Consider the following 24395-nt stretch of genomic DNA (forward strand, 5'->3'; position numbering starts at 1 on the left):
TGGCGCCCAGCCAGCTTCATCCTCACAGCCTCCAGGTGGCGCAGTGACGTCCAATTAGGTCCTCCCAACCACCGGGTGGCGCTGTGCGGGGAGGACCGCCGCCTCCCTCCCCTCTCCGGGTGGCGCTGTGCCCGCTGGGTCCTCCCAGCCTCTGGGTGGCGCTGTGCCCGCTGGGTCCTCCCAACCACCGGGTGGCGCTGTGGTGGGAGGACCACCGCGGCCTCCCTCCCCTCTCCGTGCGGCCTGTGCCCGCTGGGTCCTCCCAGCCTCCGGGTGGCGCTGTGCCCGCTGGATCCTCCTAGCCTCCGGGTGGCGCTGTGTTGGGAGGACTGCCGCTGCCTCCCTCCCCTCTCCGTGCGGCCTGTGCGCGCTGGGTCCTCCCAGCCTCCGGGTGGCGCTGTGCGGGGAGGACCGCCGCCGCCTCCCTCCCCTCTCCGGGTGGCGCTGTGCCCGCTGGGTCCTCCCAGCCTCTGGGTGGCGCTGTGCCCGCTGGGTCCTCCCAGCCTCCGGGTGGCGCTGTGTTGGGAGGACAGGCGCTGCCTCCCTCCCCTCTCCGTGCGGCCTGTGCCCGCTGGGTCCTCCCAGCCTCCGGGTGGCGCTGTGCCCGCTGGATCCTCCCAGCCTCCGGGTGGCGCTGTGTTGGGAGGACCGGCGCTGCCTCCCTCCCCTCTCCGTGCGGCCTGTGCCCGCTGGGTCCTCCCAGCCTTCGGGTGGCGCTGTGGCCGCTGGGTCCTCCCAGCCTCCGGGTGGCGCTGTGCGGGGAGGACCGCCGCTGCCTCCCTCCTCTCTCCGTGCGGCCTGTGCCGGTCTCTCAAGCGGCGCTCGGCTGGTGTCCCACATGGATTTTGAGTGAGTGCGGGAGCGGGGCCGGGGTCGGGTCCTGGGGCCTGGGAGCGCCACTCCCTCACTAACCGGCGCCTTTCTTTTTCTGTCCCGCAGCTCGAAGCCCAGCTGGGCCGACCAGGTGGAGGAGGAGGGAGACGAGGGGAAGGAGGAGGGAGACGAGGGTAAGCAGCAGAGCCCGGGGCCCAGGCCCACGTGAGCATCGGGACCCGGAGCAATGGTGTTTCTAACCTCATTGTCCCCCTGCCCAGATTGCAGCGGCTATTCTACTGTGGCGACCATCGCAGATTGGGAGGAGGGGAGGGGAGAGGAGAGGGAGGGGAGAGGGAGGGGAGGGGAGAGGAGAGGGAGAGGAGAGGGAGAGGGAGAGGGAGAGGGGGGGGGGGGAGAGGGAGGGGGGAATGGGAGAGGAGGAGGGGGGAATGGGAGAGGAGGAGGGGGGAGTGGGAGAGGAGGAGGGGGGAGAGGGGGGGAGTGGGAGAGGGGGGGAGTGGGAGAGGAGGAGGGGGGGAGTGGGAGAGGAGGGGGGAGTGGGAGAGGAGGAGGGGGAGAGTGGGGAGTGGGAGAGGAGGAGGGGGAGAGTGGGGAGGAGAGAGTGGAGGGGGAGAGTGGGAGAGGAGGAGGAGAGTGGGGAGGAGGAGGAGGGGGGAGAGTGGAGGAGGGGAGAGTGGAGGGGTGAAGGATGGAGAGGAAGGGGAGCAGGAGGGAATAGGTGGTGGAGGACGGGAGGGGGGAATGAAAGGGGCTAGGGGAGGGGGTGGAAGGGAGAGAGGACGGGGAGGGGGTGGAGGGATGAGCAGGATGGGGATGTGTGGGGCTTGATGTCTTCAATGTACCAATTCTATACGTTTCAATGAAATCACCTTTCAACCCCAGAGAATATCGGTCTAGTCTACTTCATCAGTGTTTTCATCAGTCTCTGCTGCCTTCACACAGAAAGATACATTAAAACCCCTGAAGTTTTTGGGGTAATGAGGAACTGAAAAAAACTAGTATCATTGAAAAGTAGTACTAGAGAAATAATGGGGCTGAAAGTTGGCAAATACCCTGGAGCTGACGGTCTGCATCCCAGAGTGTTGAAAGGTGGCTGGAGAGGTAGTGGGTGTGTTGGTAATCGCCTTCCAGCGAGAGGTGTAGATGGAGTCAATGGATGGGAGGCAGGTTCGTGTGATGGACTGGGCGGTATTCACAACTCTGAAGTTTCTTGCGGTCCTGGGCCGAGCAGTTGCCATACCAGGCTGTGATGCAGCCAGATAGGATGCTTTCTATGGTGCATCTGTAAAAGTTGGTAAGGGTTAATGTGGACATGCCAAATTTCCTTAGTTTCCTGAGGACGTAAAGGCGCTGTTGTGCTTTCTTGGTGGTAGCATTGACGTGGGTGGACCAGGACAGATTTTTGGAGATGTGCACCCCAAGGAATTTGAAACTGCTAACTATCTCCACCTCAGCCCCGTTGATGCTGACAGGGGTGTGTACAGTATTTTGCTTCCTGATAAGAGGAAGAAGGAGACTTATGTAAGGCTGAGGAAACAAGGTTCAGACAGGGCACTTGAGGGATACAAGATAGCCAGGAGGGAACTGAAGAAAGGGATTAGGAGAGCTAAGAGAGGGCATGAAAAATCTTTGGCAGGTAGGATCAAGGAAAACCCCAAGGCCTTTTACACATATGTGAGAAATATGAGAATGACTAGAGCGAGGGTAGGCCCGATCAAGGACAGTAGCGGGAGATTGTATATTGAGTCAAGAGGTAGGAGAGGTCCTGAACGAGTACATTTCTTCAGTATTTACGAATGAGAGGGGCCATATTGTTGGAGAGGACAGCGTGAAACAGACTGGTAAGCTCGAGGAGATACTTAAGAAGGAAGATGTGGGGACTTCCGGTGACGGCGGGCAGGAAGCGGCCGTGCAACGGAGGGCCCCCAATTTCAAACGGCATTTTCGGGGCTTTAAGCCCGACCCCAAGGTCCACGGAGGCATCAAAGACACGGAGGAGGCACAGCAGAAGAGGATGTCAAGGGTCGGTAAGAAAACGGCCGTTAAAAGAACAGCTGAGGGCCTGTCGGGGAGAGGAGAGGTCACCACGGGGTCACCAGGAAAAAAGGAGGCTGGAGCACCAGGGGAGGCCGCATTGCTGAAGAAATAACCACGGTAATGGCTTCAGAATTTGAAAGGCAGTTTACAAAGCACCTGGAGGCGATGAGGGAGGTTTTGAGTGGGCTGGTGGAGGAAGGAGATGAGGGAGGTTTTGAGTGGGCTGGTGGAGGAAGGAGATGAGGGAGGTTTTGAGTGTGCTGGTGGAAGAGGCGATTTCCCCGGTGACGACGGCGTTGGCGAGCGCAGTGACGGAGGTGCGGGAGCAAGGGGAGGCGCTGAAGGAAGTGGAGGAGACATTATTGCAGCACGGTGATCAACTTACCTCGATGGGGAAGGAGATGCGGAAGGTGATGGAGGTGAACAGCGATCTGCGAGGAAAATTAGAAAACCTGGAAAACGGGTCCAGGCGTCAGAATTTTAGGATTGTGGGGCTGCCCGAAGGAGTTGAAGGGCCGAGGCCGACGGAGTATTTTGCCGCTATGCTGGCGAAACTATTGGGGGAGGGGGAGGATCCCTCCCGATATGAACTGGATCGGGCTAATCGGTTGGGGAGGCCTGTACCAAAGGCGAATGAGCCGCCAAGGGTAGTGACTCTGTGCTTCCGTAGGTACTGTGGGAAGGAGAAGGTCCTGTGCTGGGCCAAGCAGAAGCGGGTGGTGCAGTGGGCTGGAGCTGGTATACGTGTATACCAGGACTTTACGGTGGAGCTGGCGAGGAGGCGGGCTGCTTTCAACCAGGTGAAGAGGGCACTGTACATTAGCAAGGTGCAGTGCGGCATTGTATATCCAGCGAAGCTGAGGGTGACTTACAAGTTCAAGGACTTTTATTTTGGAACGGCGGAAGCAGCGGAGGAGTTTGCGAAGGCAGAAGGACTGTGGCAGAACTGAGAAGTTGAGATATGGCCATGTGCCGATGTAACCTCAGGACTGTATTTTCTTCTTTTTTGTGTCTCCCTTTTGTTTTACTGCGTTCGGGTGTATGGGCTAATGGGGCTAATGTTGTATATACTTGGACAAGGGAAGTGATGGGACTTGCAGTGAGGGCTCCGTGGGGTGTAGGTGGATATGCGGGGTGTGTGTGTTAAAAGAGGATTTTTTTTTGACTTCCGGTTGCGGCTATGACTAGCTAAGCCGCACATTTGGAAGCTCCTGCAACAAAGGTGTTTTTGGGCCAATTGGAGGGCCCCAACGGCGCTGAAAAAACGAATCCCGGTGGGGGAAGGTCCCCTGAGGAGAACTAGACCGATTTTATGGTCGGTACCCGGAGTGGAGCGGCAAGAAAAACGGCAGCAGCTCCCCAAAAAAAGCGGGGGAAGAAAATCAAAATGGCGGCCGGCGGTGCACCGGAGGAGTGGAAGAAATGGGCGGAGGAGCAGCAGGCCGCTCTCCTCCGTTTTTTCACGGAGATGAAAGTGGAACTCTTAGAGTCCATGAACGCGACGGCCACCAGGTTGGTGGGAGCCCAGGCGATCCAAGAGGCGTCGATTAAAGATCTGCAGCAGGAGATGGCCGCGAGGGAGGAGGAGGCCACAGTCATCGGGGCAAAGGTGGAGGTGCACGAGGCACTCCACACGAAGTGGCAGAGCCGCTTCGAGGAGCTGGACACTCGGATGAGGAGGAAAAATTTGAGGATCCTGGGCCTGGAAGAAGGCCTGGAGGGGTCGGATCTCCCGGGATATGTGGCGGAGATGTTGAGCTCCCTGATGGGGGAAGGGGCCGGTCCGGCGCCCCTGGAATTGGAAGAGGCATACCGGGTCATGGCCAGGAGGCCTAGGGCAAACGAGCCCCCGAGGGCGGTGCTGGTGCGGTTCCAGCGGCTAAGTGATCGAGAGAAAGTCCTGAGGTGGGCTAAAAGGGAGAAAAGCAGCAAGTGGCAGAACTCGACGGTAAGGGTGTACCAGGACTGCGGAGGTGGCAAAGCGGCGGGCCCGGTACAACCGGACAAAGGCGGTGCTACACGCGAAAAAGATCAAATTTGGAATGTTGCAACCGGCGCGCTTGTGGGTCACCTACAAGGACCAACATCATTATTTCGAGTCCTCAGAGGAGGCCTGGACCTTTGTACAAGAGGAAAAGTTGGACACGAACTAAAACCTGGGAGCACCGGCGGTCGTAGCCGCCGGGGGACTCTTGATTGTGCAAGTGGCCCTTTTCTTTTTCAGGCCAGGTCGGAACTGGGTAACAGTTTCGTGGAGTGTTTGGGGTGTTTTTTCTCGAACGGTTGACTTTTCTGAATATTTTGAAGGTTTCGAGTTGTTGGGTGTTTCTGTATATTTGTACTGTTGAAATCTCTATTGTGGGTCGTTGGCTTCTTATGGGGTGTTTTTTCCCGTTTCCAATTTCCCTTAGTTATTTACCCCTCTTACCCTTTTTCTTTGGGTGCTTGGGGGGGTTTTTTGGTTCTTTTTTTTCTTTTCGGGTTATGGTTATCTGCGGTTATTTATACTGTTTGATGGAGGGTGATGGTTGGGCACGCGGTTAGTTGATAGTTAGTTAATTATTTTGTTATTTAAGTATGTAGTTAAGTATTTATGTATTTAGTTGCCATTGGGTATTTGTATTTATATCGTTAAGTTGGGGAGACGGGACGGGGGGGAGCGGGTTGATTATGCGGGTCTTTCTCGGGGGTTTTAAGGGGATCTTTCACGGGCGCAGATGGGGTGAACCGGGAGGAGTCGGAATGTGGCAGGAGCAGCCGGGTCAGCGGAGACCAGCTGACTCTCGGGAGTACGATGTGGGGTACATCGCGGCTAGGAGGGGTCCTAGCCAGGGGGGGGGGGGGGGGGGAAGGGGGGGGGACTGGGGGGGGACACCGGGTTGCTGCTAGAAAGACCAGGGACGAGAAGGGGAGAGCCGGGGGGGGTGGGGGGGGGGGGGCCATCGCTATGGGAAGCGGGTCAGAAAAGAAGGGATGACCCGGGGCGAGCAAGGGACAAGACATGGCTAATCGACAGGGAGTAGGGACGGGTCGCTCTGCGACCCGATTGATCACGTGGAACGTAAGGGGGCTGAATGGGCCGGTCAAAAGATCAAGGGTCTTCTCACACCTGAAGGGACTGAAGGCTGATGTAGCAATGCTGCAGGAGACTCATTTGAGGGTAGCAGATCAGGTCCGCCTGAGAAAGGGGTGGGTGGGACAGGTGTTCCACTCAGGCTTGGATATCAAGAACCGGGGGGTGGCGATTTTGGTGGGAAAGAGAGTGTCGTTTGTGGCGGCAGAGGTGGTGGCAGACAAGGAGGGCAGGTACGTGATGGTGAGGGGTAGGCTGCAGGGAGAGAGTGTGGTACTGGTAAATGTGTATGCCCCGAACTGGGACGACGCGGGTTTTATGAGGCGCCTGCTGGGCCTCATCCCGGGACTGGAGGCAGGGGGCCTGATCATGGGAGGGGACTTTAATACGGTGTTAGACCCTGGGCTGGATAGATCGAGTTCCAGGACGAATAGGAGGCCGGCAGCGGCAGAGGTGTTAAGGGGGTTCATGGAGCAGATGGGAGGGGTAGACCCATGGAGATTTGGTAGGCCTAGGGCGAGGGAGTATTCTTTTTTCTCCCACGTCCACAGAGTGTACTCTAGGATCGATTTTTTCGTATTGAACAGGGGGCTGATACCGAGAGTGCAGGACACGGAGTACTCGGCCATTGCGATATCGGACCATGCACCACATTGGGTGGACGTGGACATGGGGGAGGCGCGGGACCAACGCCCGTTGTGGCGCCTGGATGTAGGGCTGTTGGCGGACGAAGAGGTGTGCAGAAGGGTGAGAACGGGCATTGAGAACTATCTGGGTACGAATGACACAGGTGAGGTGCAGGTGGGGACGGTCTGGGAGGCCTTGAAAGCAGTGATTAGAGGAGAGCTGATCTCCATAAGGGCACACAGAGAGAGGAAGGAGAGGCAGGAAAGGGAGAGGCTGGTGGGGGAGCTCCTAGAAGTAGATAGGAAATATGCGGCGGCGCCAGAGGAGGGGCTATTAAGGGAGCGGCGTAGCTTGCAGGCCAGGTTCGACCTACTGACCACTAGGAAGGCGGAAATGCAGTGGAGAAGGGCGCAGGGTGCGGCGTATGAGTACGGGGAAAAGGCGAGCAGGATGCTGGCACACCAGCTTCGTAAGCGAGATGCAGCCAGAGAGATTGGGGGAGTGAGAGAGAGGGGTGGGGATGTAGTGCAGAAGGGGCAAGAGGTGAATAGGGTCTTTAGGGACTTCTATAGGGAATTGTATAGGTCTGAACCGCCGAAGAGGAGAGGGGGAATGAAGAACTTTCTCGACAAATTGGGGTTCCCAAAGGTACAGGAGGAGCTGGTGGAAGGGTTGGGGGCGCCGATAGAGCTGCAGGAGCTAATTAAAGGGATAGGCCAGATGCAGGCGGGGAAGGCGCCGGGGCCGGATGGGTTCCCGGTGGAGTTTTACAGGAAATTTGTGGACTTGGTGGGTCCAGTGCTGGTGCGAGCCTTCAATGAGGCGCGCGAGGGGGGGGTTCTGCCTCCAACAATGTCGCAGGCCCTGATCTCCTTGATTTTGAAGCGGGACAAGGACCCGGTCCAGTGCGGGTCCTACAGGCCTATCTCCCTCTTAAATGTAGATGCCAAGCTGTTAGCAAAGGTCCTGGCAACCAGGATAGAGGACTGTGTGCCAGGGGTAGTCCATGAAGACCAGACGGGGTTCGTGAAGGGACGCCAACTTAACACAAATGTTCGGAGATTGTTAAATGTGATTATGATGCCAGCAGTGGAAGGGGAGGCGGAGATAGTGGTAGCGCTGGACGCGGAGAAGGCATTTGACAGGGTGGAGTGGGAATACTTGTGGGAGACGTTGGAAAGGTTTGGGTTTGGGGAGGGATTTATCAAGTGGGTAAAACTGCTCTATTCAGCTCCGATGGCAAGTGTGGTAACAAACGGGAGGAGGTCAGAATATTTTGGGCTCCATCGAGGTACTAGGCAGGGATGTCCCCTATCTCCCTTACTCTTTGCATTAGCGATTGAGCCGTTGGCGATGGCACTGAGGGGTTCAGGGGGGTGGAGAGGACTGACAAGGGGAGGGGAGGAACATCGGGTCTCGCTCTATGCGGATGATTTGTTGTTGTATGTGGCAGACCCGGAGGGGGGAATGCCGGAGGTAATGGGGATACTAGCGGAGTTCGGGGACTTTTCGGGATATAAATTAAATCTGGGGAAAAGTGAGGTCTTTGTAATACACCCGGGAGACCAAGGGGAGGGAATTGGGAGGCTCCCCTTCAAAAGAGCAGTTAAAAGTTTTAGGTATTTGGGGGTGCAGGTGGCAAAGAACTGGGGGACCCTACACAAGTTGAACTTTTCCAGACTGGTGGAGCAGATGGAGGAGGAGTTTAAGAGGTGGGACATGGTGCCGCTGTCGCTAGCAGGGAGGGTGCAGTCAGTTAAAATGACGGTCCTCCCGAGGTTCTTGTTTTTGTTCCAGTGTCTGCCCATCTTCCTCCCCAGGGCCTTTTTCAAGAAGGTAACGAGTAGTATCATGGGGTATGTGTGGGCACATGGCACCCCGAGAGTTAGAAGGGTCTTTTTGGAGCGGAGTAGGGATAGTGGAGGGCTGGCGTTACCCAACCTTTCCGGATATTACTGGGCGGCAAATACATCGATGGTACGAAAGTGGATGATGGAAGGGGAGGGGGCAGCCTGGAAGCGCATGGAGAGGGCGTCCTGCGGCAACATAAGCTTAGGGGCACTGGTAACGGCACCATGGCCGCTCCCTCCCACGAGGTATACCACGAGCCCGGTGGTGGCGGCCACCCTCAAGATCTGGGGGCAGTGGAGGCGACACAGGGGGGAAGTGGGAGGTCTGATAGGGGCACCACTAAGAGGGAACCACAGATTTGCGCCGGGAAACACAGGAGGGGGATTCCAGAGCTGGCAGAGGGCGGGTATTAGACAACTGAGGGACTTGTTTATAGAGGGGAGGTTTGCGAGCCTGGGAGAGCTGGAGGAGAAATTTGGGCTCCCCCCGGGGAACACGTTCAGGTACCTCCAAGTGAAGGCATTTGCCAGACGACAGGTAGCGGGGTTCCCCGCGCTCCCCGACAGGGGGGTGAGTGATAGGGTGCTATCAGGGGTCTGGGTCGGGGAGGGGAAGATCTCGGACATCTATAAGATTATGCAGGAGGTGGAGGAGGTACCAGTAGAGGAGCTGAAAGATAAGTGGGAGTTAGAGCTGGGGGAACAGATAGAGGACGGGACATGGGCAGACGCCCTGGAGAGGGTTAACTCGTCGTCGTCATGTGCGCGACTAAGTCTCATTCAATTTAAGGTACTGCATAGAGCCCACATGACGGGGACAAGGATGAGTCGGTTTTTCGGGGGTGAAGACAGGTGTATTAGATGTTCGGGAAGCCCTGCGAATCATGCACATATGTTTTGGGCATGTCCGGCACTGGAGGAGTTCTGGAAGGGGGTGGCAGGGACGGTGTCGAGAGTGGTGGGGTCCAGGGTCAAGCCAGGATGGGGACTTGCGATCTTCGGGGTTGGGGTGGAACCGGGGGTACAGGAGGCGAGGGAGGCTGGAATATTAGCCTTTGCGTCCTTGGTGGCTCGGAGGAGGATCCTGATTCAGTGGAGGGACGAAAGGCCTCCGAGTGTTAACACCTGGTTAAACGACATGGCAAACTTTATCCAATTGGAAAGGATCAAATTCGCCCTGAGAGGGTCGGTGCAGGGGTTTTCCAGGCGATGGCAACCCTTCCTAGACCTCTTGGATCAGAGATAGAAACTGAGGCCATGACAGCAGCAACCCGGGAGGGGAGGGGAGGGGGGGGAGGGGGGGGAGAGGGGGGGAAAACGACGAAGGAAGTACGGTAGCGGCGGTGGCACGGGCAAGGCCTGCCCGAGGACGCTGCTAGAAATGATAAGTTGGTCTGACTGTCGGTTCGCCGGGGGGGGGGGGGGGATGCGCGGGTAGGGGGGGGGGGGGGGGATTCTTTTTCTTTTTCTTGTTAAGTAGGGGGGTTTGACTTTGTTTTGTTATAATTTAAATGTAAATGTAGGGGGGGTTAAAATGTTTGTATTTTGAAAAATTCAATAAAAATTATTTAAAAAAAAAAGAGGATTTTTGGGCTTTCCTAGGGTTGGGCAAGGGGGAAAGGGACCCGGGCGGGAGCCTCCACGCTGGCTGGTTTAAACCGGTCAGTAAACGGGAGTGAGGTGGGGGGAGGGGCTGCGGCCATCGGAGCCTGGCAGAACAGGGTCCGGGTGGTCTAGCCGGGGTGGAAAGTTGGGGGGAAGGAACCGAGGTTGGGGGGAGGAGTTTTACAAGAGGCAGTGGATGGGAGGAGTTGGAGGGGAGGGTTTACAACCCTTGGGTATCACATACGGTACTCTTTCAGAGGTTGGACGGCGTTGAGTGTGGGGGGGGGCGGATTCTAGGGTGACCATGGGCAGGGGGGGGTGGACACTGGTGACCCTGGGCGGTCCCGGACTCCTTTCTCTTTTTCTCTTTGTTTTTTGTTTCCACTGTGGGAGGGATTTGTTTCATTGGATGCACATATGGACAGGTGGGCTGTTGTTTGGGGTGGTGGGAGGATGGGATCGCTGTTATTGTTAAGGGGATTGACTTTGTATTTGTTACCGTTTACTGTTTGGGGGGGGGGGGATTTTGGGGGGAAATGTGAAAATGGAGAATAAAACATTTTTTTTTTAAAAAGAAGGAAGATGTGTTGGGCGTTTTGAAAAACTTGAGGATAGACAAGTCCCCCAGGCCTGACGGGATATATCCAAGGATTCTATGGGAAGCAAGAAATGAAATTGCAGAGCCGTTGGCAATGATCTTTTCGTCCTCGCTGTCAACAGGGGTGGTACCAGGGGATTGGAGAGTGGCGAATGTCGTGCCCCTGTTTAAAAACCGCAGGGATCAGTTCCTCTGCTGTTTGTGATTATCATTAATGACTTGGATGAGGGAGTTGAAAGGTGGGTCAGTAAATTTGCAGACAATACGAAGATTGGTGGAGTTGTGGATAGTGAGGAGGGCTGTTGTCGGCTGCAAAGAGACATAGATAGGTTGCAGAGCTGGGCTGAGAAGTGGCAGATGGAGTTTAACTCTGAAAAGTGTGAGGTTATCCATTTTGGAAGGACAAATCTGAATGCGGAATACAGGGTTAATGGTAGGGTTCTTGGTAATGTGGAGGAGCAGAGAGATCTTGGGGTCTATGTTCATAGATCTTTGAAAGTTGCCACTCAAGTGGATGGAGCTGTGAAGAAGGCCTATGGTGTGCTAGCGTTCATTAACAGAGGGATTGAATTTAAGAGCCGTGAGGTGATGGTGCAGCTGTACAAAACCTTGGTCAGGCCACATTTGGAGTAATGTGTGCAGTTCTGGTCGCCTCATTTTAGGAAGGATGTGGAAGCTTTGGAAAAGGTGCAAAGGAGATTTACCAGGATGTTGTCTGGAATGGAGAGTAGGTCTTACGAGGAAAGGTTGAGGGTGCTCGGCATTTTCTCATGAGAACGGAGAAGGATGAGGGGCGACTTGATAGAGGTTTATAAGATGATCAGGGAAATAGATAGAGTAGACAGTCAGAGACTTTTTCCCCGGGTGGAACAAACCATTACAAGGGGACATAAATTTAAGGTGAATGGTGGAAGATATAGGGGGGTGTCAGAGGTAGGTTCTTTACCCAGAGAGTAGTGGGGGCATGGAATACACTGCCTGTGGAAGTAGTTGAGTCGGAAACATTAGAGACCTTCAAGCGGCTATTGGATAGGTACATGGATTACGTTAGAATGATGGGGTGTAGATTAATTTGTCCTTAATCTAGGACAAAAGTTCGGCACAACATTGTGGGCCGAAGGGCCTGTTCTGTGCTGTATTTTTCTATGTACTCTGTTACGAGCAGAATAGATAAGGGGAAGCGGTGGATGCGAGGTAGCGGATTTTCAGAAGGCTTTTGGTGAGGTGCCACACAAGCGGTGAGTAAACAACATTAGAACACTTGGGTTGGGGGTAATATGGGTTGAGGATTGGTTAGGATTAACAGGCAGTAAAGGGTAGGAATAAATTGGTGATTCTCAGGGTGGCAGACTGTTCCTCGTGGGTGATCACAAGGGTAGGCGCTTGTGCCCCATCTATTCACCATTTGTATCAATGATTTGGATATGGGGAGAGATTGAGGAGACTGATTCCTGGGATGTTGGGATTGTTCTGTGAGGAGAGATTGAGGAGACTGATTCCTGGGAGAGTGGGATTGTTCTGTGGGGAGAGATTGAGGAGACTGATTCCTGGGATGTTGGGATTGTTCTGTGAGGAGAGATTGAGGAGACTGATTCCTGGGATGTTGGGATTGTTCTGTGAGGAGAGATTGAGGAGACTGATTCCTGGGAGAATGGGATTGTTCTGTGAGGAGAGATTGAGGAGACTGATTCCTGGGAGAGCGGGGTTGTTCTGTAAGGAGAGATTGAGGAGACTGATTCCTGGGAGAGCGGGGTTGTTCTGTGAGGAGAGATTGAGGAGACTGATTCCTGGGAGAGTGGGATTGTTCTGTGAGGAGAGATTGAGGAGACTGATTCCTGGGAGAGTGGGATTGTTCTGTGAGGAGAGATTGAGGAGACTGATTCCTGGGAGAGCGGGATTGTTCTGTAAGGAGAGATTGAGGAGACTGATTCCTGGGAGAGCGGGGTTGTTCTGTGAGGAGAGATTGAGGAGACTGATTCCTGGGAGAGTGGGATTGTTCTGTGAGGAGAGATTGAGGAGACTGATTCCTGGGAGAGTGGGATTGTTCTGTGAGGAGAGATTGAGGAGACTGATTCCCGGGAGAACGGGATTGTTCTGTGAGGAGAGATTGAGGAGACTGATTCCCGGGAGAACGGGATTGTTCTGTGAGGAGAGATTGAGGCAACTGTGTTCTCCAGAGTTTAGAGGAATGGGAGGTGATCTCATTGGAATGTACAACATTCCTACAGAGGTCGACAGGGCGGATGCAGGAAGAATATTTCCCCTGCCCGGGGTCGGGAGGGGTGGTTCTCGAACCAGGAACCCAGTCTCAGAATAAGGGACAGGCCATTCAGGACTGAGATGAGAAGGAATTTTCTTCACTAATAGAGGTTGGTGAATCGTTGGAATTCTCTAGCCCAGAGGCTGTGGAAACTCAGTCACTGAGTGTGTTCAAGATGGAGGTTGATCGATTTCAAGATACTGTTGTGAAGACATTGAGGGATATGGGGATAGTGCAGGAAAGTGACACTGAGGTAGCAGATGAAGCATGATCCAGTTGAATGGTGGAGCAGATTCGAGGGGGTGAATGGCCTGCTCCTATTTCTCATGTCCCTTCATCCTCAGTGTAGTTAATCTGTGTTGCACTCTCTCCAAGGAAAGTCTATCCTTCTCGGTTAAGGAGACTAAACCGTACTTCGGCTGTGGCCCCACCAAGGCCCTATTCCAGCAGCAGGCGCTTCCGGAGTCTGACCGTGATGGTTGGAAGTTGCTGATCCCCTCACTCAACCCATTTCAGCTGACTCAGTTTCCCTGTAACTTTGCCACAAACATTTGAAGGGATTAACTAGGACAAGATTCTTCTTGCTGTAGTCCAGTTACAGCTGGGCCTCCCGTGCACCATTTGCTGTCTCGGTTCCCATTGTTTATCGTTCTGCAGTTGTTTTGTGGAATGTTTTAACCCGTTTGTCATTCCAGATAAAAGTACCGAAAATGCATTTGAAAGAGATGTGGATGTATCCGTGCCGAAAGGTAGGCAGCAGTGGTAAACGTTAGTTAGTTAAAGTAGTCAAACTTTAGTGATGTTGACCAGAGCCTCTTCTCTCCTCCCCCCCCCCCCCCCCCCAACACACACACACACACACACACACACACACACACACACACACACATCGCTACATGCACAATCTCCCTATTGTCCAAAGCTTCTTGTAAGAAAGGTCATTTTAGCTGAAAAGTGTTTGACTCTCCCAGGATCCAGCTGCCGGGGTGACCATTGAGCCCAGTTGTTGGGTCATCTCGCAGATTGAACTGGTTTGGAGTACACCAGCCAAAGGAGGGTCTCTCTTGAGATTCACTCCCAATTCCTGTAAACCCTCTTCCCACGTTATCTTTCTGACCATTGGAGATAGTCAGCCGTAGCTCAGTGAATTGCAACCACCTGCCCACGTCCGACAGCTCTGGGTTCCAGTCCAACTGCAGAGACCTGAGTGAATAATCGCAATGCAATATGTCTTTTGATGAGATATTAAAGTGAAACATTCCACCTGAACTCTGTCTGAAATGGGCGATCCCTCACGTCATGCTCTCTGGTCCGAGACTCGTGGCATCTACCCTGTCAAGGCCTCGGAGAATCCTTTATGTCTCAAGGCCATCTCTCATTCTTCGAAACTCCAATGACCTCCATGCGGAATCTACTCTTTTCAAAACATTTTTTTATCCCATCCTTAAAGTAACAAAGCCAATGTGCAGAGTGGGCTGGGCAAAGCCGTGCTTGCACCAAAAACCAATTCATATTCAAATTGAAGCCAATTCCTGGTCTCCACAAGAGCTACATACAAGCTCCAGGCCGACAAAAAAGCCATTGCACCTAATCTCGGGCTTGTCTTGTCTGACCCTTGATATTAGCTAAAAACCGAGAAGTGATAGGCTGTACCTGCTCAACCTCTCATAAAAAAATCCCCCCATACCCGGGATCAACCTAGTGAACCTTCTCTGACTCCAATGCCAGTACGTCCTTCCTTCGGCAAAGGGACAAAAACTGTTCACAGTATTCCAGGTGTGATCTTAACTAGTGCCGTGTATACTTTTAGCAGGACTTTCCTATTTTTATACTCCATTCCCTTTGAAATAAAGGCAAACATTGCATTTCCCTATTACCTGCTGAATATGCATACTAGCTTTTTGTGGTTAATGCACGAGGACCCCCAAATCCCTCTGTGCTGCAGCTTTCTGCAGTCTTTCTCCATTTAAATAATATTCAGCTCCTTTATTCTTCCCACCAAAGTACAGAACTTCCCTTTTCCCCACATTATATTCCATCTGCCAAGTTTTTGCCCATTTACCTAACCTGTCTGTATCCCTCCGGAGACTACGTTATCCTTACCACTTGCCTTCCCATCTCTTGTGTCCTCCGCAAACTTGGCAATAGTACATTCACTTCCCTCGTCCCAGCCATTAATATATATTGTGAATAATTGTGGTCCCAGCACTGATCCCTGTGGCACTCCACTAGTTACAGGTTGTCATCCTGAACATACCCCTCGATCCATGTGAATATACTATCCCCAAAACATGGGCTCTTATCTTGTTAATTAGTCTTGTGTGTGGTATCTTATCAAACGCTTTTTGGAAATCCAAGTTTATAACATCTACAGAAAATACTGGACAATCCCAGCAGGTCCGACAGCATCTGTGGAGAGCTCAATTTCCGAGCCTGGGTGACTCTTTGTCAAAGCTTTTTTTTTTTGTAAATTTAGAGTACCCAATTCATTTTTTCCAATTAAGGGGCACTTTAGCGTGTTGATTCCACCTACTGTGCACATCTTTGGGTTGTGGGGGTGAAACACGGGGAGCATGTGCAAACTCCACATGGACAGTGACCCAGAGCCGGGATTGAACCTGGGACCTCAGCACCGTGAGACTGCAGGGCTAACCCACTGCGCCACCGTGCTGCCCTACCTTTGTCAAAGCTGGAGGGAGCTGGAAATGGGTCAGATTTGTACTGTTGTGGGGGTGGGGATGGATAGGGGGCCAGTGATAGGTCAGTAGCATTGCTGCCTCATGGCGTCGAGGACCCGGGTTCGATCCCAGCCCTGGGTCACTGTCCGTGTGGAATTTGCACATTCTCCCTGTGGGTCTCACCCCCACAACCCAAAGATGTGCAGGTTAGATGGATTGGCTACTGTAAAATTGCCCCTTAATTGAAAAAAATTAATTGGGTACTCTGAATTTTAAAAAAATATATAGGCGGAGGTCAATCTTCACCTTTCGCTGGCCCCTATCCAACCCCACTGCTCCACGCCCCTCACAGCAGTATACATCTGACCCCATTTGGGGATTGATACAGGGCAGAGCGGAGAAGTGGATTAGCTTGGGATTTATACAGGGCAGTGGGGCGATTGCTGCAGTGGGATTAGTTTAGGGATTGATACAGGGCTATGGGGAGAGAGTGGGTCAGTGGGATTAGTTTAGGATTGATACAGGGCTATGGGGAGAGAGTGGGTCAGTGGGATTAGTTTAGGATTGATACAGGGCTATGGGGAGAGAGTGGGACAGTGGGATTAGTTTGGGATTGATACTGGGCTATAGGGAGGTTGGGGTAGTGGGATTAGTTTAGGATTGATACTGGGCTATGGGGAGAGAGTGGGTCAGTGGGATTAGTTTAGGATTGATACAGGGCTATGGGGAGAGAGTGGGTCAGTGGGATTAGTTTAGGATTGATACAGGGCTATGGGGAGAGAGTGGGACAGTGGGATTAGTTTGGGATTGATACTGGGCTATAGGGAGGTTGGAGTAGTGGGATTAGTTTAGGATTGATACTGGGCTATGGGGAGAGCACGGGGCAGTGGGATTAGTTGGGGATTGATACAGGACTATGGGGATGTTGGGGTAGTGGGATTAGTTTGGGAATGATACTGGGCTATGGGGTGAGAGCGTGGCAGTGGGATTAGTTGGGGATTTATACAGGGCTTTGGGGAGGTTGGACAATGGAAATATTTTGGGTTTGATACAGGGCTATGGGAGAGTGGGGCAGTGGAATTAGTTTGGGATTGATACAGGGCTATGGGAATAGAGCAGGGCAGTGGGATTAGGTTGGGTTTAATACAGAGCTATGTGGAGGTTGGGACAATGGGAATAGTTTTGATTTGATAAAAGGCTGTGGGGAGAGAGTGGGGCAGTGGGATTAGTTTGCGTTTCATACAGGTTATGGCTGATTTAAAGTGCTCTGGAAACACCGTTATAATATGGTGTTGGTGAAGAGCTTGAGAGCTTGTTCTGGGGCTGACCTTTAGTTTGAGAAAGGGAAGGTTTGAAGAGCTGGTGCTGTGTGGGAACCTCCCATCCCGCTCAATCGTGCAGCAATATACCTTCCTTTACTTTAGTTTTTGATGATCTCTAGGTCCCCTGCCTTCACCTAAAGAACAGATGAAAGGGAATATTAAAACTATCATTGAGTACAAAATCGATGAGGATGGAAAGAAATTGAAGGTAAGGTTTTATTTCCAGTACTTGAAAACCAGTTGTTGTGTCACAATTAAAATCTCAAAACGAAGTCGACTTGATTGAACCTCCCTCAGTAAGCTGGTGAACAGCAGATTCTGTCTAGATTCCGAGTAAATCCTCCCTCTCGGGCTGACGTTTTGCTACACCGATTGTGAAATGAGCAGAAATCCACCTGCTGAAGCATTCCATTTGTTCCTGTGACGTTAACAATCAGAAAGTGATTGGAAACACCACAACTTTGCAACAAGTGCTGAGTGAGAAAGTGAGGGAAGGTGTTTAATGCTGTGTGGTTCCGATCTGCACAGTATTTTGCAGTTGGTTGGTGGTTTTGTTACTGAGCTAGTAATCCTGAAATTTCAGCGAGGCGGTCTGAGAATTTTAACTCCGTTTATTAAGGATTTGAAAATTAAAAAGCTGGCGACCATGAAGCTGTCTCATTGTAAAAATAAAACCCCTTCATTGCTGTCCTTTAGGGACAAGAAGCTTGCTGAATTTACCTGGGTTTCATCCACCTGGCACAAATTGAGGCCATGTTGTCTTTGTAGAGAAATCCAGTCGATCCCATTCCCCGCTCTATCCCTGTAACTCTGGAAGTCTATTTTCCATCCATTTTCCATTTGAAATTGTTGATGATCTCTGCTTCCACCTCCCTTGTATGCAGCGAGTCTCCGGTCATTAACCATCGCTGAGTAAATAAGTTATTTTTAGCCTAGAATCTTTAAATTGTGTTGCCTGCTGCCAAACCCACTTTAACCGCCACCTTCTCGGGGAAATGGCCGCCTTGCCAGTGATACCTTGACTGATGACAGCCGGGCTTGCGTCTGACGTTCCAAACGTAACTGTGTGAAACATGTTGAAACTTTACTTTCAGATTATCCGCACATTCCGAATTGAAACGAGGAAAGCTTCAAAAGCTGTGGCCAGGCGCAAAGTGAGTTTCTGTATGAGCACATCTGCAAACAATTACTTTTCAAAGCTTATGTTCATGGACATTGTTGCCAAGATCTAATGGCTGTAGGGATAATGCAGGGGAGAGATCTGGGGTATTGCTGCAAGGGGAATGGTACCAGAACCAGCGTCAGTGTGCTTGATAGCAGGAAAGGAATTCAGCAGGAGGGATAGGGGGTATTCAGAGTATAGTCCACCATCCTGATTGTTGTACTCAGTAAGGATGTGCAGACAGTGCTAAAAGGAGCGTCTGAACTCCTCTTGGAGAAAGCCAGGCTGTGCTCCTGGTGAAGAAGTGAATGCTCGGGTCGCTATTACAGGGAGAGTAAATGGAACCCTTTAAAAAAAATTTACAGTAGCCAATTCTTTTTTTTTCAATTAAGGGGGAATTTAGCATCGTCATTCCACCTAATCTGCACATCTTTGGGTTGTGGGGGTGAAACCCACACAGACACGGGGAGAATGTGGAAATTCCACACGGGCAGTGACCCGGGGCCGGGATCGCACCTGGGACCTCGGCGCCATGAGGCAGCAGTGCTAACCACTGCCCCACCATGCTGCCCAGGAGTAAATCAAACCCTGATATATCTGTGATGCCACGTGAAAGGAAGTCTTGTATTTATAGCGAACCTTTCCCGACATCGGGGTCCCAAAGTGCTTTACCCCCGCTTGACGGGTTCTCCTCTGCTTTCAGAACTGGAAAAAATTTGGAACCTCAGAATATGACCCACCAGGTCCTAATGTTGCCACGACAACGGTCAGTGATGATGTGTACATGACCTTCATCACCAACAAAGAGGTGAGACACGGAACATAGTGCGACCACGGGGACATGTCAAACTAACACTTCTTGCCTGTCAGTCTCGGGATGGTTGATGTGTCATTTCCACAATATAAATGGTACAAGACGGGGGACGATTCCACCCATCCGCTTTTCAAAAACCATCGGATTATTCCCACTGTACTCCTGCAAGTTTTCTTCAAAAATTAAGTCCGTTCCCTTGGCGTAAATTACTGTTGCATCTGCCTCCACCTCACCCTATGGGCTGCAGATTCCACTCTTTTTAAATTCTTTCTCCTCTTTTGCCAATTACCTGCAATCTCTGGTCACCGACCCCCCTGTCAGTGGAAACTGGTTTCTCCTGATTTGCAAAACCGTTGCCGGTTTGAAACATTTTGATTCTGTCTCACTTTAACCTTTAACTTCTGCAGCTCCTTCCCAAACACTGAAGTTCCCTCACCTCCTCTACCCTAACCAGGCCTTCATGTTCTTCCTCAAGTCTGGTGCTAGAATTGGGCGCAATGTTCAGCTAAGGCCTAATTAAGAATGGTTTAGTATAGCTTCCTTGCTTTTGTACTCTGTCTCTATAATAGTCCCAACGTGAATCTCATTGTGAATTAATAACAATGTGCCAACGGCATCTAAACTGACCCATGCCTGGGACTGACTGATGAACTGGGGCAGCAGGTGGTCAGTGCACCTGGCTCTTTAACATCCACTGGGGCTCTGGGCTTTAGCTCCTCTGCACCCTGTGTCATCCAAGTTCTAACTGTCCAGGAACGAGGCAGTTTCACAGTGTGTGTGTGCTGCACTTCAGCCCGGTTGGGTCCTGGAACCCTCTCACTAACAGCACTGTGGGTGTACCTACAGCAGCTCAAGAAGGAAGCTCACCCCCATCCTCGCTAAGGGATGGGCAGTAAATGCTGACCCTGCCTTCCAGGATTAACGCTAAAGTACACAGAAGACATCCTTCAGTGAATCAGCTATTGTTTCTCGGTCACAGTAAGAATATTAGGTTGATGGGGGCGGGTTCGGTGGTAGGGACCTGTTGTAAAAGCTGTGGCGCAATGGATTTGAGAGTCAGATCAGTCGTAGTCTAATAGGACGACTGACCAGGCTCGAGGGGCCAGTCCCACTATAGAAGCCATTGAAGTAACTTGTCTCTTGCAGGGTGTAGCTGACTTGCTGGGAGTATATTTCGGACAGTGTTCGCTGTGACCCTGCTAAACTGTCCCCTTTTAAACTTTTTACAGGATTTGAATAACACAGAAGAGGATGACCCCATGTCCAAACTGAAAGGCCAGAAGATTGTGTCCTGCCGAATCTGTAAAGGGGATCACTGGACCACTCGCTGTCCTTACAAAGACACCCTGGGGCCCATGCAGAAGGAATTGGCAGAGCAGCTGGGACTCAGCACATCTGAGAAAGAAAAGGGCTCAGGTACAGCCAGAGCTCGAGGGGAGACGATCTGTACAGTGCATGTCAAACACTCTCTAATGGCATTTCATACTGAGTCTTATTATTCTCCTGAAGGAAGTGTCCTTTGCTGGCACATTGACTTCCTTTCTGAGCCTGGAATACGTGTTGAGGCTTCTGATCAGGGGGAGAATCAGTGGCTTATCAGGAGTGAGAACCCTGGTTATTTTCTCCACCCACAGGAACTGAGGCCATTTTCGGTATCGGTGTGCTCGCCCAGTCCGTGCAGCTTGCTGACTATCACAGAGAAGCATTTGCTGCATGACTATTGACAACCAGAAGCTGCCCCCTTCAGTCGAATTCTGTGTATATTTTAAAGTTTATTTTCTGAAATGCTTGTGGAGGGAAGGACTGAGTGCAGCAAAGAAAGGGAACACTGAGTTAACTCTTTCTCTCCACACACACGCGGTCAGAGCTGAGCCAGCACTTTCTATTTCAGATTTCTGCTTTTATTGTAAAGAAAATGTAACAGTCTGCCTGCTGGCCTGGTGCCCACATTAACTGAACATGGGTCCTGTGTTAAGATGGAGCCTGTTTCTTAAAATTTTGAATTATTTTCCCATAGAACCTGAAGCAGCCCAACCAGCTCAGAGCAAGACTGGGAAGTACGTCCCTCCCAGTTTACGTGATGGAGCCAATCGCCGCGGAGAGTCGATGCAGACAAACCGTCGAGGTAAGTGCGTGCTTGGCTAGGGGGCAGGGGCTGAATAAATACTTCAAACGTTACACATCCTTCAAAAAGATGAAATGAAAAATCCCCCTGCTGAGAATGCTGGCTGGGGCGAGATTCTAGATGAAGTGTCGTCCCCACTCTGTTAGTTGTAACTAATTTGTGGCGGAAGAGGGGGCCTTTATTTTTCAGTCAAGACCCCCAAGGACGTTTTGTGTGATGTTGATGCTGTTGTATTTTGTCCCCCCCCCCAGCGGACGACAATGCCACAATCCGTGTCACTAACCTCTCGGAGGACACACGAGAAACTGACCTGCAGGAGCTGTTCAGGCCCTTCGGTTCCATCTCTAGAATCTACTTGGCTAAGGACAAGAACACAGGCCAGTCCAAGGTAAGGCTATTAAATGTTGGAATTTGAGATCAGTATTACTCTCTGCGGATCATTATTTAGTTCACTTTGTGCTTTTTGTTTGCAGGGTTTTGCCTTTATTAGTTTCCATCGGCGTGAGGATGCTGCCAGGGCCATCGCTGGGGTTTCAGGCTTTGGTTACGATCACTTAATCCTGAATGTGGAATGGGCCAAGTAAGTGGTCGAATCTTTAGACTAATGTGTTTCCCCTGGAATTGTGCAGAAACTGTGATGTTGGCAGCTTGATTGACCAGAGAACAGTATGTACAAACATGCAAACCCAGTGGCATGGAACCATTTTAACCCTTAGTGCTGACATTGTTTTCTTGGTCTAATGGTTTTTGTTAACTATTTTACACTTATTCCAGTTTGTGCAGTTCTTTCCACTAAGAATCAGTGACATTTGACGAGATGTGCGTTTTGTCTGATGATACCTTTTTTATCTTTCAGACCATCAACCACCTGAGAGGTTACCGAGGAGCTGAACTAACAGCATTTGCCAGTTCAAAGTCGATTTGTTGTCACCCAATAAAGTTTCTGGACCATCGATTCTCTGTTTAGAGTCTGATTTCTTTTGTTCACGGGGTGCAGCTTTTCCATTGGCTCATTTCTCTTCACCACCGTCTCAACGGTTTGGTTGAAATTAATCCATGAACTTTCAGCAGATTGCAGACTGTGGATCGGTTTTAAAATAAGGATGAGAATTAAAATTGATGTGGAGATGCCGGCGTTGGACTGGGGTGAGCACAGTAAGAAGTCTTACAACACCAGGTTAAAGTCCAACAGGTTTGTTTCAAACACGAGCTTTCGGAGCACGGCTCCTTCTTCAGGTGAAGAAGGAGCCGCGCTCCGAAAGCTCGTGTTTGAAACAAACCTGTTGGACTTTAACCTGGTGTTGTAAGACTTCTTACTGAATTAAAATTGAGGCATTGGGAAACCAAAAGAACAATTTGTTGACTTGTTTCAGGTGGAGCCCCTTCTCTGCCTCATGGCAGTTGCTGCTTTCAGCATCTTGTGAAATTTACAGCATTGAAAGGCAGCTTTAACAAGGTCATGACAAAATATTAATAATCTTTATTGTCACAAGTAGGCTTACATTAACACTGCAATGAAGTTAGTGAAAATCCCCTAGTCACCACATTCCGGCACCTGTGCGGGTACACCAAGGGAGAATTTGATGTCCAATTCACCTAACAGCATGTCTTTCAGGACTTGTGGGAGGAAACACATGTGATCCAGGTGCTGTACCACCCATATAGTTTACAAGTTCCCCCCTCAATTATGGGGCAATTTAGTGGGCCAATCTACCTAACATGCATATCTTTGTGGGTTGGGAAGGTACTGTGAAGGTTTTCACAGGAGGGGGGTACCAAACACAATTTGGTAGAGAGACAAGCTAATGATAAGGGGAGAGATTTATGGATGGGACTCCCAACTCTAGGTGCTTTCCAGCCATCAGACCAATAAATTAAAGAAAGCACATCTCAACAAATATCACAGGAGGCCAGAGTCTGTACCAACACTCTGAAAGAGAACCCCCCCCCCCCCGGACATCAGAAGCGAACCAGGGTTGTTGTTGCTATGGAAGCAGTGCATGCCACAATATAAACAAGTAGTGGGGACACTAGCATACCACTTAATAAAAGGTATTTATTGGAAGAAATATTACAACATATAAAAACTACAAGTTCATTAAACATACGAATCACCACTGCAGAGAGTGGGCAATTATTGAAATACTGTGCATTTTAAAACCAGGTTAAAATCCACAATGCATGGCAGCACTGCACAAAGAGAAAAATGTTCATTAACTAAAAAAACAATGTTACATCTTCATCGGCAACTCCATGCCAGCCAGTTAAAAAGGACATTGTTTCACTGAATATTCACAGGAATATTTCTGCCTTCAATCTAGTGCGAAGGTTCCTTGGGAACATCAAGCTCAAGGGAGATGAGAATCAGTCAGTAGTGTCCATGCTCTCTGCTTTGATTGGTTCTAATAGAAAATAAAGCGTGATTAAGAACAACCATTGTGGACAGGGTAAATTTTAACCTATTTACCCCTTTCCCCACATCCTCCACCCCCAGCCATCCTTTAACATGCAAAGACCAGCTCTGGGTACTGGTTTGGTACCTCCCTCCCAAAAACTCCACGCTATCCGTTGCACCATAGGAGGTTCAGGGTACAAGATCGCAGCGCTGTGAAAGCTGGCTACAATATTGAATATAATTATGGTAGTGTTGGGATATTTCAAGCCACTTTTTACCTGCTGTATTCTTTTTCTTCTCAACCAAACACTGTTTGAATTCCAGGCCAATAGCTTTAGCCAGAGGAGGTGGTACTGCATTGCCAACCTGGGTGTTTAAAAAAAGGAGTTAGTACAAGATTTATAAATTTGTCTCACAATTTAGCAATAAACGCTGTAGTTTCAGGAGATGAGCACATAATAGGGGGGAAAACCAACAGGTCTAGCAGCGTCTGTGGAGAGAAACCTTTTTGCAAAAAGATACTCAAAATATTTGAAAGAACGACAAGTGGTCGTCACAGAAAGTGGAATAATATTCAGGGTTTGCACACCCGTCATGCTGCACTCAGTGGAGCTTCAATACAGTCAAATAAAATTAGACATTTCAAAATGGTCATTACAAATGGTGTCATGGTATTCGAGGTGTTGCAATACAATTGTGGTACACGTAATATTCACCGTAATGTAGCCATCTAAGATGGACACTGGGCTACAAAATGGAGAACTGCTAAGGCTGCAGGGAAAAACAGTCTTAGTGAGGACAAGCAGCTTGCAGAAGACTAATTTGCATTCTGCACGTAGAAACCAGTTTCTGGCCAGGTGCAGAGTTTCAGCCAAAGATGCAAATGGGAAACAGATCTGCATAGTAATGAGGTGATCCAGATCCAGACCCCGCACAATAGAAACATTTAAGTATCAATGGATACTTTTCCGTAGACGCCCAGACAGAATGGCGCCACAGCAACCAACACAAA

At 50.8% G+C, this 24395-nt stretch overlaps 2 protein-coding genes across 2 annotated transcripts in view; one reads left to right on the forward strand and one right to left on the reverse strand.

The window, feature by feature from the left end:
• Positions 1 to 700: 700 nt before the first annotated feature.
• eif3g (eukaryotic translation initiation factor 3, subunit G) lies at positions 701 to 21943 on the forward strand. The gene is made up of 11 exons (XM_038784950.1): positions 701 to 849; positions 940 to 1007; positions 13583 to 13636; positions 17007 to 17095; positions 17982 to 18041; positions 18753 to 18857; positions 20093 to 20279; positions 20881 to 20988; positions 21240 to 21376; positions 21462 to 21568; positions 21845 to 21943. The coding sequence occupies exons 1-11, from the start codon at positions 839 to 841 to the stop codon at positions 21858 to 21860; spliced, it is 942 nt and encodes a 313-aa protein (XP_038640878.1). The 5' UTR covers positions 701 to 838; the 3' UTR covers positions 21861 to 21943.
• A 1081-nt stretch (positions 21944 to 23024) lies between these two features.
• dnmt1 (DNA (cytosine-5-)-methyltransferase 1) overlaps positions 23025 to 24395 on the reverse strand; it is a 47598-nt gene continuing 46227 nt past the window's right edge. The window contains exons 33-34 of the mRNA XM_038784970.1: positions 23662 to 23749; positions 23025 to 23390 (exon numbers count right to left, since the gene is read on the reverse strand). Coding sequence (XP_038640898.1) covers positions 23353 to 23390; positions 23662 to 23749 — 126 coding nt within the window. The 3' untranslated portion in view covers positions 23025 to 23352. The remainder of the gene's footprint in view (positions 23391 to 23661; positions 23750 to 24395) is intronic.

The sequence above is a fragment of the Scyliorhinus canicula genome, chromosome 25 (genome assembly GCF_902713615.1).
Source record: "Scyliorhinus canicula chromosome 25, sScyCan1.1, whole genome shotgun sequence".
NCBI classification, from domain to species: Eukaryota; Metazoa; Chordata; class Chondrichthyes; order Carcharhiniformes; family Scyliorhinidae; genus Scyliorhinus; species Scyliorhinus canicula.